This window comes from Gigantopelta aegis, chromosome 7, assembly GCF_016097555.1.
Source record: "Gigantopelta aegis isolate Gae_Host chromosome 7, Gae_host_genome, whole genome shotgun sequence".
Taxonomy (NCBI): domain Eukaryota; kingdom Metazoa; phylum Mollusca; class Gastropoda; order Neomphalida; family Peltospiridae; genus Gigantopelta; species Gigantopelta aegis.
Genome location: NC_054705.1, coordinates 43,711,052 through 43,728,551, shown reverse-complemented (window position 1 = coordinate 43,728,551; position 17,500 = coordinate 43,711,052). Strand labels below are relative to the sequence as shown.

The following is a 17,500-nucleotide window of genomic DNA, read 5'->3' as shown; positions in this document are numbered from 1 at the left end:
AGGCCGACGGCAGTCACTTTTGCCACCCTTGTTTTGGCTTCGTACACAATAAATAAAACATATCAAACGGTATTTTTTTACATGATATATTAGACATACATGTATTAGATATATTAGTACTTTTTATTTATTTCATCTTTTAACACTTAAAATTAATATTTTGTCCAGAACTATGAAAAAAATAAAATAATAATACCGACCTGTAAACAGCGTTGTCTACTTGTTATAGAAATGTGTTAGGGGTCAAGGTTAGTAGACCAGTTTTTATTTTAAAGTGGCGAAGCATTGTAATAATATAGCTAATTTTGATTTTGAATGACGTCAGTATTCCAATGATGTCACTTTGCATCTCCTTACAATAACCATAAACTGGGTATATCTTTTCTTTTATGTTGGAAAAATTCCAATGCAAAATTGCTATTGTATTTTGTTTGTTTGAACATTAGTGCTGTCCGTTGTATCGGCGCACCTAAGCATTCTAGGACACTGAAATACTTAATAAAATGTGTCTCTCACTAATGAAGCTGTGCATAATCTGAGATACACTACAGATTGTTTTATGTTTGTAGTAAATAAACATTTTAAAATGGTGCATAAATATAGGCACCCCCTTGTATCCAAAACGATTTGCATGTCAGGTGATTCGGCGCAGTAGATGTGGATCGTTGACCCCGCTATTTATAGACCGCCCATGACCTCACTTTTAGCCCATAAACGCTACACTACTGTCCCAAAATTATTTTAGTACTTTTTTGTTTTGTCTTATTAGAAATATTACTATGAAAATGAACGATCACACATGATCATGATCAGTTTCGGAATCGTAGATGCATACATGTTCATTGTCATACATGGCTAAGATGACTACATGAATTTTATTTTTCTCGGGTAGATTGTGCACACACGTGGATCTTATTTCGCGTTTATTTGTTATAACAATGTGACAGTTGTGAACTGGAATGACTGTCAATTAAGGTGTAACATTTTCGTTTTGTTTGCATTTGTCGGTGTTTTCCTTTTTAGTTTAAATAAAAATAACCGAACAAAATTAATTACATTTATACTGCTTACTATAATTTTAAAAATGCAGGAAAGGTGTTTTCAGACTGGTTTTAAAATTCTTAATATCAATAAGGCTGACCTACTTCGCGTGTATATACATGAAAACAGGTGAATGATTTATTTTGAAATTATGATATAATTATTGATAATTCTGAGAAAAAAATAATAATATTGCACCCTTAACAATAAATATGTTGATACTTGATTAATCATTGAAAAAGGAATTGAACTTTAATTCGTTTAAAACACCGACAACATGACAACTTCCTAAGCATACTTAAGCAAAATGCCAAGTGCGCCGATACACCGGCCACGGTTGTACTAACGCCCCTGAATGTGTTTGAACAGTCTTGTGATTAAAAAATCGTACCTTTTACGAAATATGGATTTCAAGTGAAATTTCGATAAGATAAGCATCCTACCGTCATACAATTTCGATCGACATAACATGTGTTTGATACTTTGTTCGTAACTGCATGTATCGCGAGATTATGCGAGATATTACGTCACTATCAACCTGAACATAAACAACAAAGTGTCTTTTCTCTCTCAATGTTGAAAATGCTTCAAGTCAAGCTGCCAACTTTATGCTTTAATTAAAATACCACACATATTGTGCATGTTATCAGGTTGTCCTAATGCTATCTTTTAGTACTGGTGAAATGCCTCACATAGCGAAATCCAGATATCACAAATCCCTGCAAAGTTATCGTCTGCAACAATGACATCTGACCTGCCAAAATTACACGATATACCACGTGACCATTACACTGAACAATAAAAGTTATGGCAGGCTAGTTGGGTTACCTCTTATATCATTCACAGTAAAGTTCTTTTCAGTAATTTCTGGTGGGGGCATGTTTACATGTACATTTACATTTACTACAAATCAAGGTGGTTTGGTTGGGTTAGATTTTGTGAAAATATACAGTTCTGTACTTCTGTCAGAGTGCTTAAGGTGGCAATCCGAATATTGGTGCCGTTGATACGTAGAACAAGATGATTAGACATTTACCTATGACAAAAACATAATGTAAATATGTTTTCAGTGAACACTGTTTATTGGTCTGAAAATTATTCAATATTTTTTACAAGTTACCAACATTTTATGATTTTATTTTCAAAAGAATATTTTGATGTAAATTATTTCACGGAGTATAGACCCTACACGACCATAACAAGGACAAAAAATAGACAACCAATTAAACTGTCGAAAGCATGACGTTTATCAAAATATAGCGGAAACATCTGTACAACTTAAGCCTAACGCACACGGCAGTCACAAACACGTTTTTCCGAAACAAAAACATGTTTAGGTCGATTTTATGTTTCGCTGTGTGCGTTACTTGCGCAACTGAAATTTGCTACAGACAAAACGTCAACTGGATAATAAACCAATCAGCGAACGAATACGAGGCACATGACATCAAAATACATGTAGCATCTGCCAGTGAACCGGTGTGGACCTCTGCAAGCGAGGAACTGTTACTAGAAAAATGGGCAGAACGTAATAAGATTTTTAAAAAACGCCTTGTCTCACATTCCGTTGTATCCACGAATGGACCCAAATATTTCGTTGTCGGCGCCCCTGTCGACGAATTCTCATTGTAAAATACCTGTAAGAAATCAAGCATTTTGATTGGCTGATTACAAGTGGTTCATTCTACGATATACCATGTCCGAAAGTCAATGTACCTACTGTAACGTTGTTTACGTGTATTCATACGCGGTGAAGTGTCACTGTTTTTAAATATGGATAGCGTACACGTAAAAGACGCCGAGTCGTTTAATTTGGGTGAATTGGAAGAAATATTCGGACGGGAAAATTACTCTAAAGAATACTCCTAAGACGATATAGCAACGCTTGCTGCATCGGCCTCTTCAAGCAGAATTTCAACTAACAATCGTCCTGTTGAGTGAAATCAGCTGATCGACAATGTAGGCGCCTATAGTTACTGACAGCAGACGACACCGACAATTCACGCTTTGCCAACAAAAACGCAAATATTCAAAACTTCTGCAACAAATTGATGAAAATATTGATCCCTTAAGTGCATCTAGCAGTGAAAAATCATCGTGTAAACCCGAAATTAAAAACGCGATTAGGGACCCCGTTTACCCGATCATGGCCTCTTAAAGTTTTCAAACAAATTTGAAAAACACGAATATTACAATAAACACAGCTCCCAACATTAAAAAAATTACTCAAAGGACATCTACCTTTAACATGACAGGCAGTAGAGTTGAAATTCACAAACATTATCACACAACAAATATGAATTAGCAACGTAGCACAATAAATAAAAACGAATATATTCCAAATCTGGTTGATCGACAAACACTTTTACAAGATTACATTTCAGACCGTTCCATATTGCAGGGCATTTGAAATTTTGTTATGTTCTTCCATCTTAAAAGTGGTTTGTTGGTATTGCTTTGAGTTTAAAGCATTATGTTGCTGTTGTTGTTGTTGTTGTTTTTGCATCTCAATTGTTTCAAATATACAATAACTAGTATTTTTCATAAAAGTAGTTTAGAAAACTTACTTCCAATTTCGTTACCCCCATGATGGACTCTTCCTATCGACTGACGTCATTCAGTTACAGACACGTTTTACAAAATGTGGAAGAGTAACCTCGGAGAATTTCGTGAATGAAAATAGCTCGCTATTTATATCACATTAAAAATAAAACATACGGTATATAATTTACAGAAAATAAAATAAAAGAATGTAAAAGGTATTTTACAATAGGCGGATGACCACCTCGCCTCTCCGTCAATCCACCGTCAATTAGACGATATCACTTCTCAAAGAAGAAAAAAAATGGAAACGGGTGATCTCCTAATTATCATGAGCATTACCAAGAAAGCTATCCTCTTTCTGTTAGACGCTGTCATGTTGTGGTCATGTGACCTCACATTGTTTAGGGGGCGCTACTGGTCATGTTCCGCAAGTTTTTGTTTGTCGTGTGCGTTGACTCGTTTCGATGTCTGCGGAAGGTTGATCGAAACTCGAAACATGTTTCTGTTTTCGAAAAACAGTTTTGTTTGTCGTGTGCGTTAGGCTTTAGCGGCTAGTTTTCTTGGAGGAAAATTTGATTTTCATGAGAGATTATCACTGTTTTTCATAATAAACTAATGTGACTTGAAAAAGGTAAAGTATTATTGCATGCACGAAGTATTGTTTTTATTATATTTTAAAGGGACACGCCCTAGTTGTTAACCATTACGCCGTTGTTTTTCGCTACTAAACCCATTTTCTCATAAATAAAATTCCACTTTACTTACATTTTATTATTTAGAATATACATTTTCATTCACCTGAAGTGTTTTTTGGTAATCCTGGTGTTTGTAATACCACAAAATACATTGTTCGTATTTCTTAAAAACGCACGCGCGTTTGAGGAAAAAACCGTTGAGCAGACAAGGTCTAATCTATTTTTAGAGGGGATCTTCCCGTTTCAACGTTACAGACGTTGGTATACCACGTGACCGTTATCATTTTGGTTCGGTTTGTTTTCTCGTGCACGGTTTTGCGCAATCAACATCCGATTTGTTGTCGTTTGCTTGTCGTTCATTTGTGAGGTTTTCTTCACAGTTCGTGAATATTTTCATTAGTTACAATAAAGTTCAGACAAGTAACTATCTCAATACAAAACGTTACAAACCCTTAAAACCAATAGTACCCGGTGCCGAATAGCAAATGTAGGCTAATTGCGGTTTATATATAAAATTTATTATTTCAAACACTGTAGCATAGTCAACATGGTCAGTGACGGACTATCATTGTCGTCTTATTTCGATTCAAGTATCATGATTGCTGCAGCAGCCACTTTCTCAACAGAAGCATCCAAACTCATTCCTTTCGCTGTCCAGGACAGAACAGTTGGAACATGCCAAGGAAAGGTGAAAAGAACGCACCCCAAGTCTGTGCGCACTCTGGGAAATGTGTCGTGACATAGGCATTTCTGTGCTTCGATCGACATCTACCGGTGAGATCAGAATACTAACTTTCAAAATTATTTCAAGTAATTGGCTCACGGGGATTCCCATGGTATTTATCGATATAAAACCTGCTTTTTCACTCTATTTTATAAAAACGTGATCTAAGTGTGTTACAGTTTTGTAAATTAACCAAAATTAGAATTAATTTTCGCGGGCTGAAACTAGGGCGTGCGACTTTAATTTTTTGCTTATCGTATCGAAAACATATGACGCCAGGATATATATTTATTGTGTACGAAGCCAAAACTTAGGTGCGAAAAGTGACCGTAAGAGTTTGGTGTACACTGTTTAACGAACCATCATCTTCCCCCTCACTCACCCTCTCCCTCACCCTTACCCTTAAGGGTGTATTGTACGTACTTTATGGATGACCCGTATTTCCTTCGGTACTTTCCTACTTTCGATGTTCTTGTTGTCGGAAAAAACACGGTGGACTTCAGCCTGAATATGACGTCATTCAGTAGCTATGACGTTATGTTGGTTGTGTGGCGGATATGGTTCGGTCGTAGAGCGTTCGCGTTTAGGGCAATAATGTTACAAGATTGCTCCATCACTTGGGGGTTTCCCCAGTCACAATAAGGGCCGGATCCAGGACATATTTGCGGGGACTAATGGCAAAAGGACATATGGACCAACCTGTCAATAGGACAACCTAATGAAAAAAAAAAAAATAAAAATAAATAAATAAAATAAAATAAATAAATACAAAACAAAACAAACTGTAATAATAATAAATTTAAAAACCTGAAAGAAAAGATGAATTTGAATGTATTTAGGGGCGGGGAGGGGGTATCCCTGGACGCTCATGAAGCCGGCTGATCCAAACCAGCGCATCTAAACATGCATATTTATATTTATTTATTCATTCGTTCAGTTCTGCATTCATTCTTTCAATCACATATTCAGAGATATATATAGACTGAGAGAGTGAGTGAGTGAGCGAGAGAGAGAGAGAGAGAGAGAGAGAGAGAGAGAGAGAGAGAGAGAGAGAGAGAGAGAGAGAGACAGAGACAGAGACAGAGACACACACACACATACACACTCACACATACGCACACACACCCTAGCACATACATATACACACACACACACATACACACACACACACACACACAATCGCACACTCAATCATTCAATCAATGAAACACCCGCACAAACAAATACGAGAGTACCATATTGGTTTATGTCATAACAGGATATAGTTTTGATATACGCGTACTAACACTGACTAAACCCCCAATAACCCCCCAGACAGATAGACAGAAAATCAAACGTTTTTTATTCTCCATACATCTGTTCTCCCAGTTGGAGTCTTGCATTTATAGCAAATCTCGATCGTAACAGTGAGCTGGGTAAGTTAGTCACGTTAGGATAATAAAAAAGAAAACAAGAAAAGATATCGCCCTTATAATTCATATTAAGAATTTATAGACTGCATTTAGTTTGTGGTGTTCAGTGTACGAGCGATGTGAAAAGCTCACACAACAGGCAGTATGTATTGGTATTGGGTGTACGCGTGTTGCATAATAATTCGTATCACCGCCAGTGCTATTTCAGAAAATGGAGATCCAGGTAAATTTTCATAACATCAGTAGGCCTAATACACGTTTAACAAATGAACAATAACATTAATTATAATATATATTGTTCTGCAAATAGAGATAATAATATTATCTCAACGTTACGTACGCTTTTCGTATTATTAAGCGCGTATATGTATACAAACAAATTCATGAATAATTTTGTTAATTTGTTTGAGATTTTAATTCGTTAAGTTGTATGATACTGCACAGGTACCCAGAGAAGCAAAATTTGTTTTGTTTGACGACACCACTAGAGGACGTTGATTTATTAATCACAGGCTATTGGATGTCAAACACTTAGCAATTTTGACATATACCATTAGAGTGGAAACCCGCTACATTTTTCCATTAGTAGCAATATACGTATATAGATAGTTAGTTACTAGTAGATAGCGAGAGAGATTGAGATAAACATACCACGGCCTATGATATACCAGTCGTGGTGCATTGGCTGAAACGAGAAATAGCCCAATGGGCCCCATCGACGGGGACCGATAGCACACTCGTCGGCGCATCAGGTGAGCGCTATACAACTGGGCTCAAACTTTAGACCACACAGAACATGTCACGAAGCCGTCAAATGAATATTATCTCACTGTTAGTTTTATTTGGATTAATATTCACTACTATATCGAGGTTGATGTGGAAATCGCGCTACAGTCGAGCTGACCGTAAAAGGAACATGTGACGTATAAAGACTTTTCTCTATAAATTGATAAAGAGGACATGCTCGGTGTTGTAGGTTTTAAGCCATCGGACACAAGCGTGGTAGGTACTGGGTTCATATCCCGCTGTCGAGTATAACGACCGACCACGCGGTAAGCGACCGCGTTACCAGTGGGCTACGTCCCTTGTCGTTTTAACAAAATAAACTCAAACTTCACTTATTTTCAGCTTCCAAATCTACAATCTTCCATGGATCTCTTACCCGGCATCGCGACTCCATGAAACCAGTAAGTACACATCAATATACTGGAGATGTGACGATATTGCGATGCATTACATGTGACGATATTGCGATACATTGGATGTGACGATATTGCGATACATTAGATATGACGATATTGTGATACATTAGATCTGATGATATTGCGATACATTAGCTATGACGATATTGTGATACATTAGATCTTACGATATTGCGATACATTAGATATGACGATATTGTGATACATTAGATATGACGATATTGCGATACATTAGATGTGACGATATTGCAATACATTAGATGTGACGATATTGGGATACATTAGATGTGACGATATTGCGATACATTAGATGTGACGATATTGCGATACATTAGATGTGACGATAGTTCGATACATTAGATGTGACGATATTGCGATACATTAGATGTGACGATAGTTCGATACATTAGATGTGACGATATTGCGATACATTAGATGTGACGATAGTTCGATACATTATTGTATCGCGAATCAACGAGCAGTAGCCCTGGCAATTGAGTCTCAAAATATGCAAATAAGTCAATCAAATTAAAATTAGCTCCACTGGTTAATTAGTATTCATCCAATCAAAACCTATCTTGCAAAATCATGCCATTGATTTGAAAACAATTTGAAAACATTATGGATTATGCCGAGGGTATACGAAATGATTCGGGTGAATTACGAAATATGCCGGAAGCTAATTTCAATATAAAATTTTATATAAAATTCGTTTCAAGACGAAGTAAACAAATCTGTGATGGCATAGCCATAAAATCTGTTTATACTAGTATGCAATCCAGAGTTTATTACTACACTTTTCCCCCTGTTTTTTAATGTTGAAATAGACCAACAAGTTCGCCTATTGCATAAATAGTCTCGCCCGATATTTTCAGAATTTGTATGCTCCCGAATAACGCTATAAAAGGCGAAGTTTAAATGGTCGATATTTAAATTGTTATTTATAGATGAAATGTCACCTGGACATGGGAGTCCACTCAATGCTGTTAGATCTACTGGTAGACCAGTAGAGCTAATTTTAATCAGATTGCAAATAAGTGACCTGCCATCTGATTGGCTGACCTCTAGACGTGGGTTGTGACGTCATGGGGACGCTGACCTCTAAGCGTGGGGTCGGTGTCCTACTTAACTGAGTATATAGAAAGGATGTCAGGGGAACATTCCACGACCTCTAAGGTCAGACATAACTGGTTATATGACTTTGGCAACAGATGGGGGCGAGGTGAGCATAAAAAACGGTGTCATGTATAGCTTCTTTCTTTGGTCTCACTACACAGATCACTTCCGGGTGACAGTTCATTCATCACGGTCCACCATAGTTCCTAATTGGGACACATGTTATGGGTCACATATTCACTTCTAGCAAATGGTGAAGAATTAAAACAATATGTATGTTTAATGGTAAGCCTTCTGGCTGTATTTTGCCCATGTTATTTTGTAATATTGTGCATCGACCTTTTGGGACATGGGTATATAGCGCAAGTGACAGCCGGAGTGAATCGGTTAATGAACCACCTATTCGGACCGGTACTACAGCCAGATGCGGTCATATAGCAAAAAACTGAGACGGAAATGTTCTCAATTTTGGAGTGAAAATAAATGCTTATATAATGTATGTTTGCAATGGTGTATGTTGTTAGTGCCAACGAGAACCCGTTCTATGGGCAATCTTCGCTTGAAGTTGGGCAGTTTAACATGGGTTTCAATGGCAGATGACATCTGTGTAGTGAGACCTTGTGTCTATAAAGGAAACCAGGTGCCGGTTGTGGTAACGGCGGGCTACAGATGGAAATTCCCACGGCGTGCGTTGCGTTGAAAACCTGTCCATATGTGGTACGGTCCCCGGACGCTACTGATGATGTAGGGGTGTAATGCCATGTAGGGGTGTAATGCCATTTTGTTTGGAATTTAAGAGTCCACCATTGTACTTTGCGGGTTTAACTAAAACGAGCAGACCCTAGTTTGAACCCGTCGAAATGGACACTAATCTGCAAACCTGTTACACATTTGGATAAATTTACAACGGAGTGAAACAAGAGTCTGTGACATTGAAACGGAGAAGTAGCTACAAAACTAGACTAAAACTTGTTTCTATAACCGTTATTTCTCAACTCTATAACCGTTTTTATAAATATTAAAAATGCATTTTGTGATATTAAAAACACCCATATGACAAAAAAACACTTCGGATCTACGAAAATGGATAAGCTAAACAACAAAATCTAAGTAAACTATGAATTCTCTTAAAATAAAAACGGCTCTACTAGATTAAAATATGCCTAATGTTTAAAGACTAGGGTCTGTTACTTTAATTACACGTTTGTGTAGTATTTGTTTTCTAATTACTACAGATGACCAACGATGACTTAATGGGAAGGTACCTCAAGAGCAGGGGACACTTGGACATATCGTCTCTGCAGAAGCAGGCAGAACGCATGCGTGCAGCAGAGAGGCCGGACATCGAACTGACCGGAGACTGTCTACACAAACATACCTCAGGTCGCTACACAATGTTAACAGTATCTTGTGTGTCTTCACTACAATGTTATATTAAAGTAAAGTTCGTTTTATTTAACGACGCCACTAGAGCACATTGATTTTTTATCTTATCATCGGCTATTGGACGTCAAACATATGGTCATTCTGACGACAGGCAGCATGGGATCTTTTAGTTGCGCTTCCCTCAGTGTTATGTTAAATGCAGACAGTATTATCATGTAACAAATCGTGTGGCGCCATTTTGTTCTTCTTATACATCACCGTTCCCACCTCTAACAAAACTATTATTACCATCACAACTACTTCAACGACAATGACTGCTACGACAAAGGCAACAACTACTACTACTGCTACTACCTCTACAACAAAAACAACAATAACTACTACTAGTAGTAGTTGTACTTTTATGACTACAACAACAGCAACATCATCTACTTCTATTACTGCTACTACTATATAAAGTAGTAGTGGTAGTAGTAGTAGTAGTGTAGTACTAATAGAAGTAGTAGCAGTAGTAGTAGTAGTGGTGGTGGTAGTAGTAGTAGTAGTGTAGTGCTATAGTAGTAGTAGTAGTAGTAGTAGTAGTAGTAGTAGTAGTAGTAGTTGTTGTTCAAAAACTCCTAAATTATAACTACATCTATATATGAAAAAAGAAGAAATCTAACCACACGAGACAACAATGTCAATTTAAATGATTTCATTTTTGTGTTAACACTAGATGGAATGTTTCCCCACCACGACCAGAAGCGAAGGATAAAGCGTCAGAGTTCCATGCTGCATGAAGTGGAACTGATTGTGGTTCTTGACTATGCCCTTTACCGCTTGTAAGTAGAACTCCGCACTGCTTTCACATTCCTCGTGACTCTAGTCCTGGATCAGCGTCATTATATTCTTTAACTCGAATTACGAGTATTCGCTACTCCTAGCTCGAACTTTACTCGAACTCATTAATATAGCATCACCATATCATCATATCATCATCATCATCATCATCATATATCATCATGTCATCATATCATCATCATATCATCATCATATAATATCATGTCATATCAGCATCATATCATATCATCATGTCATCACCATATCATCATATCATCATCATATCATATCATCATGTCATCATATCATCATCATCATATCATCAACATCATTATATCATCATCATATCTTCATCATATCATCATCTATTCTATTCCATATTCTATTCTATTCTATTCTATTCTATTCCATATTATATTATATTATATTATATTATATTATATTATATTATATTATACTATATTATACTATATTATGTTATTACTATACTATATTATATTATATTATATTATATCATATCGTATCGTATCGTATCGTATCGTATCGTATCGTATCGTATCGTATCGTATCGTATCGTATCGTATCATATCATATTATATTATATTATATCGTATGATATCGTATCATATTCCATGTTCTATTCCATATTCTATTCTATTCTATTCTATTCCGTTCCGACTATCTTCGTTACTTCCGTACACTCGAATTAGGCCGAGAAATGGGATGCAGAGACACTGAAGATCAGTTTTGCTTCTTGCTTACATATCATAGAAAGTAAAGAGGCCTTGTTGTTTGAAGAATAACTCTCTTATTTCGTAATGCAATGTGTAGTTGGCTACGACGAAACAACAACAACGGCAACCTCGCCAAGGCTGAAATGAACGACTACTACGTGAACATTGTCAATGCGGTGAGATTTCTAAAATACGTTATTATCTATACACATTGTAGTTTATTATCGAAATACCTCCCCCCCCTCTCTCTCTCTCTCTCTCTCTCTCTCTCTCTCTCTCTCTCTCTCTCTCTCTCTCTCTCTCTCTCTCTCTCCTATTTTTCTCTGTTTTTTTTCTAATGTATGCTTGTCTGTTTGTCTGTATGTCTGTCTGTATGTATGTATGTATGTATGTATGTATGTATGTATGTAGGTATGTATGTATGCACGTACTATAGAATGTATGCATGACGCATATCTGTCACTCCATACCCTTTTGACTTTGAATGGTAATGCAATATTTTACTTTCCGTGGGTGATTGTTTGTTTTCTTTCACAGGCCAACACGCGTTATAAATCCGTGACTCGAGGCGGATTCCGTGTTCAACTTCTTATCAATGCCATCATTATAGCTGATGTAAGTTATTTATTGGTGGGATCGATCGCTATCAGTGGGCCCATTGGGCTATTTCTCGCTACAGCCAGTGCACCACGACTGATACATCAAATGCCGTGGTATGTGCTATCCTGTCTATGGGATGGTGCAAATAAAATATCCCTTGCTGCTAATCGAAAAGAGTAGCCCATGAAGTGGCGACAGCGGGTTTCCTCCCTCAATATCTGTGTGGTCCTTAACCATATGTCCGACGCCATATAACCGTAAATAAAATGTGTTGAGTGCGTCGTTAAATAAAACATTTCCTTCTTATTTATTCGATTAAATTACTCCAATAACTGGAGCCTTATATTTCACATTTTACGTTCATCAGTGTAGAAGCCGTTATTTTAAATATTCCTCTATCTCTCTCTCCCCAACCCCCCCCCCCCCCCACACACACACACACTCCTTCCTTTCCGTTTCCTCCTTCTCCTCCTAGTTCTCTTGTTTTCATTCTCTTCCTCCTTTACCCCCTGCTCCTTGTACATCCGGGAGTGATGGGGGGGGGGGGGGGGTTGAGCGGGGAATTTAGCTCAGTTGGTGGAGCGCTCTCCTGGGGTGTTTGTGACGCAGGATCGAACTATTCTACTCATTGGTATTTTTCTCGTTCCAACCAGTGCTCATCAACTGATCAAATGCCGTGGTATGTGTTTTCCTGTCTGTGGGAGCGTGCATATAAAAGATCCCTTTCTGCATTAGGGAAAATGTAGCGGGTTTCCTTTAATGGCGAGGCAGAATTACCAAATGGTTGACATCCAATAGCCGATGATTAATTAATCAATGTGCTCTAGTGGTTTTGTTAAACAAAACACACTTTAATATGTTCATCCCTTTCTTCTTCTCCTGCATTTTGCCCTCTATTTCTTCAGCTACTTATTCTCCTTCATTTTTTCTTTCTTTCTTCTTTCGTTATTCTATTACTACTACTACTACTACTACTACTACTACTACTACTAGTACTACTAGTACTACTGTTTCTACTATTATTACAACTACTACTATACTATAATACTAATATTACCACTGCTACTACTACTACTACCACTACTACTATTATTACTACTGCCACCATCACTACCACTACTGCCACTATTACTACTACTACTATTATTATTATTACCACCACTACTACTATTACTTTTGCTACTGACACTATTACTACTATTATTATTACTATTAGTATGACTACTACTACTACTACTACTACTACTACTACTTCTACTAATATTACTACTACTACTACTACTACTAGTACTAGTACTGGTACTATTGCTACTGATACTATTACTACTATTATTACTATTACTACGGCCCTACTACTACTACTACTACTACTACTACTACTACTATTACTATTGCTATTGATAATATTACCACTATTGTTATTACTATTACTATGACTACTACTACTACTACTACTACTACTACTACTACTACTACTGCTACTACTATTGCTACTACTACTATTACTACTACTATTATTTCTATTAGTACTACTACTACTGCTACTTCTTCTACTACCGTTAGCCATTACTGCCACCGTTACTACTGTTTTTCTCTGTGTCCGTTCTTCATATACATATTATTATATTCTACCCTGTTCATAATATGGAACATTCTAATAAGAGACCCATTTGTGAACACTTTTCAGACCCCATCACTTTCACCGTGGACTCAGAACCTGAACGTCAGCGGAGTGATACAGGCGGGACGGGCGCTCGACGATTTCAGTCTTTACGTTGAGAAATCCGGAGGTCAACTTGGCGGAGTTCCCTTCGACCACGTGGCCTTAATAACTGGGTAATCAAATCATTTCGTTAGAAATATGTCAGGGCCCTTCCAATTCTAAATATAATAATCTAAATAAATAAATACACCAGTAGAACCCAAATAACAAACCCTCATAAAAAAATGACAAACAAACAAAACATATACAAGAAAAACACACACACACACACACACACACACACACACACACACACAAACAAACAAACAAACAAACACAATCCAACAACACCCCACCCCAACAACAATAACAACAACAACAACAAACTAACAACAAAGAAACAAAACATGTTTCTCGGTGGTAGTCGTCGTCGTCGTAGTAGTAGTAGTAATGATAATGGTAGTAGTAGTAATAATAATGGTAGTAGTAGTAGTAGTAGTAGTAGTAGTAGTAGTAGTAGTAATAATGGTAGTAGTAGTAGTAGTAATAGTAATGACATCAGTAGTAGTAGTAGTAGTAGTAACAGTAGTAGTAGTAGTAACGGTAGTAGTAGTAGAAGTAATAGTAGTAGTAGCAGCAGTAGTAGCAGTAGTAATAGTATAGAAGTAGTAGTAGAAGTAGTAGTAATGGTAGTAATAGTAGTAGAAGTAGTGTTAGTAGTAGTAGCAGCAGTAGTAGTAGTAGTAGTATCGTAGTAGTAATCGTAGTAGTAGTAGTAGTAGTAGTAGTAGTAGTAGTAGTAGTAATAGTAGTAGTAGTGGTAGTAGTTGTTGTTGTTTTTGTTAATAGTAGTTGTTGTTGTTGTTGTTTTTGTTGTAGATTGTTGTAAAACTGTGATTATAATGCATTACGAAATTTGTTTTAAACTAGGTTTAACTTAGCAAGCGGACCAAGCAGGGGCACCGCAGGTAGGCTGTTTCTCGTTTGAGTGTAAACATTGTTTTATTTTTCATTTATCACATTTGAGGTAATGAGAAAATGTTACGAGCAGGTTAACACCAATTTAAACAGGTTTCTGATTTACTTTAAAGGTGATCGATAGTGTTATTCCTATCGATGTTCGTTGCAGCCAGTGCACCACAACTGGTATACCAAAGACCGAGGCATGTGCTATCCTGTCTGTGGGGTGGTGCATATAAAAGATCCCTTGCAACTAATGCAATTTTTAGCGGGTTTCCTCTCAAAGATTATATGTCAAAATTATCATTGCTTGACATCCAATAGCCGATGATTAATAAAATGAATGTGCTCTAGTGGTGTCGTTAAACAAAATAAACAAACACAATTCTACCGATGGTGTATATGTTGATTGAAATGTTGCGTGTAGCTGTTTTAGCCACACGTTTCTGCTGTGGTCTATGTGATTTGATCTGGTGCAATATACCTTAAAATACCCCGCCCTTATAATTTAAATCAAGGAATCATGGAATCGCTGAAAGCAAGATCTCATAGACAAAACAAGTTGTTTTGTTTAACGACACCACTCGAGTACATTGATTAATCAGTAGGTCTGATACAGACCCGCACATACAGACACGCACACGCATATACTAATAGTGTAGTTTTATCGTACAGGTATCGCCTATCTAAGAGCTGTGTGCCGGACGTACACGGTGTCTGTGACTGAGGAACTCTACGAAGAACTTACCGCCTTGGTACTCGCACACGAGATTGGTCACAGGTAGTAACAATGAACTCGTGCTGTGTATTACGGTCTATTTGTTTCACTCTCTTTAATGACTCTGTCTCTCCCATATTTCGATCTATGTCTGTATTCCTGTTTCTTTCTGTTTATCTTTCTTTCTCTCTTTCTCTCTTTCTCTGGCTCTGTATGTCTCTTGTCTGTCTGTGTATTTCGCTCCAGCCAGTACCCCACGACTGGTACATCAAAGGCCGTGGTATGTGTTATCCTCTCTCTCTCTCTCTCTCTCTCTCTCTCTCTCTCTCTCTCTCTCTCTCTCTCTCTCTCTCTCTCTCTCTCTCTCTCTCTCTCTCTCTACCCTCCATCTCTTACTTCCTCACTTTCTGCCTGGCTAAACCCCCATACGCCTTGCGTTCTCCGCCGATCCGCTTACTTTTGCGCTCGCCCACTTCGCTCCTGCCTGCCTGCTTACCTGCTTTCCATATGTTTCTTTATCTTTCGTCCTTTATCTTATTTTAATATTGGAGAAGGTCCAATAAGCTGTATAACTTGTGCCTAATAAAAAGCAATAAAACATGTTTCAATCAGCCAATATTATAGTCGTAATTATACGAGTAACGTGCCCGAACCTCTTTTGGATATAGGCACGTTAATAAAGTAACCTTATATCAGTGACACTTGTCAAAGGTAAGTTATTGTTATTGTTGATGTTATTATTTCAGTTTGGGATCAGAACACGACGGTACAAGGAACACCTGTAAAGGAAGCGATCAATTCGTGATGGCCGCTAGGTTGAGGATCCCACCTAGTTCTAAAGCCACGAACCCCTGGCACTTCTCGTCCTGTTCAGTGACGCAGTTCCGGTCATTCCTTCAGACGTAAGGGTAGACAATCTGTCGGGTTATGTGTTGTGTGTTTATTAATTTTTGTGTGTATACGTAGGAGGTTGTTTTGTTTTTGTGTTTGTTTTTGTGTATGTGTGTGTGTGTTTGTGTGTGTGTTGTTTTTGTGTATGATTGTTTGTTTGTTATGGGTTTTTCCTCGTTTTTCCCATTAGTTATTCTAGACTAAGTATGACTGATTGTGAAAATTGGATGTCATAAATTCTGCATCCCGGAGAAAACCTGATGCAGATTTAAATTAGAAAATATCATGTGAGTAGCCATTGGGTTCCATTTCTGTTATAAAACGTATCTAACGGGAGAAAGTGAGTTAAGTCAGTTATCAATCAGCGAATTGTAAGTTAAATAGTATCTGACGGACACGAATGTAGTATTCTGTTTCTTACATATCCACCAAAACAAAGTTTAACATCAAACTAAACATATTTTACAAGTAACAGTATTTACAATGCTCGAGCGTGCTGGTTTCTTATATAAGTCAGGTTAACTTGTATGTCACAGAGCAATAATTTTCGGTCGTGATAACTTTGTTGGATGACACAGCTGTGGCGACCGGGTCATGACCGTTGAACAACCAGACACAAATCTGAAGGTCTCAGAGGCGAAAATGATCTACAAAAATCTGTTTACCATACATTTCAACTTCCTAAATCCACCCGGACTATTATGCCATGAAAAATATCATTATTCTTCCATACTTTTTCATAACATTTGGCTATCTGATACATATTTCAGTGGACCATATTTTATTGAAATGAATGCTGTACATGTTTTAATTGTTCTGCACCGTTCCTGGACATTTCTCGTCCCAGTCAGTGCACCACGACTGATATATCAAAGGCCGTGATATGTGCTATCGTGTCTATGGGATGGTGCCTATAAAAGATTCCTGGCTGCTAATCAAAAAGAGTAGCCCTTGAA

General features: G+C 37.4%; 2 protein-coding genes across 4 annotated transcripts in view; one reads left to right on the top strand and one right to left on the bottom strand.

Moving 5' to 3' along the window:
- The window catches only part of LOC121377482, a 12,354-nt gene extending 6,835 nt beyond the window's left edge, over window positions 1-5,519 (bottom strand). For 2 of the 3 annotated variants that reach the window (XR_005958620.1, XM_041505494.1), the window contains exon 1: window positions 5,428-5,519. The gene's annotated coding sequence lies outside the window, so the exon portion shown is untranslated. Of the gene's footprint in view, window positions 1-2,602; window positions 2,654-5,427 lie in introns of those variants that run through there. The other variant, XM_041505495.1, reaches the window with a different exon arrangement.
- A 6,243-nt stretch (window positions 5,520-11,762) lies between these two features.
- Window positions 11,763-17,500, top strand: part of LOC121378104 (metalloprotease mig-17-like) — a 10,886-nt gene continuing 5,148 nt past the window's right edge. The window contains exons 1-6 of the mRNA XM_041506205.1: window positions 11,763-11,849; window positions 12,211-12,288; window positions 13,961-14,109; window positions 14,906-14,943; window positions 15,611-15,716; window positions 16,400-16,555. Coding sequence (XP_041362139.1) covers window positions 11,763-11,849; window positions 12,211-12,288; window positions 13,961-14,109; window positions 14,906-14,943; window positions 15,611-15,716; window positions 16,400-16,555 — 614 coding nt within the window. The remainder of the gene's footprint in view (window positions 11,850-12,210; window positions 12,289-13,960; window positions 14,110-14,905; window positions 14,944-15,610; window positions 15,717-16,399; window positions 16,556-17,500) is intronic.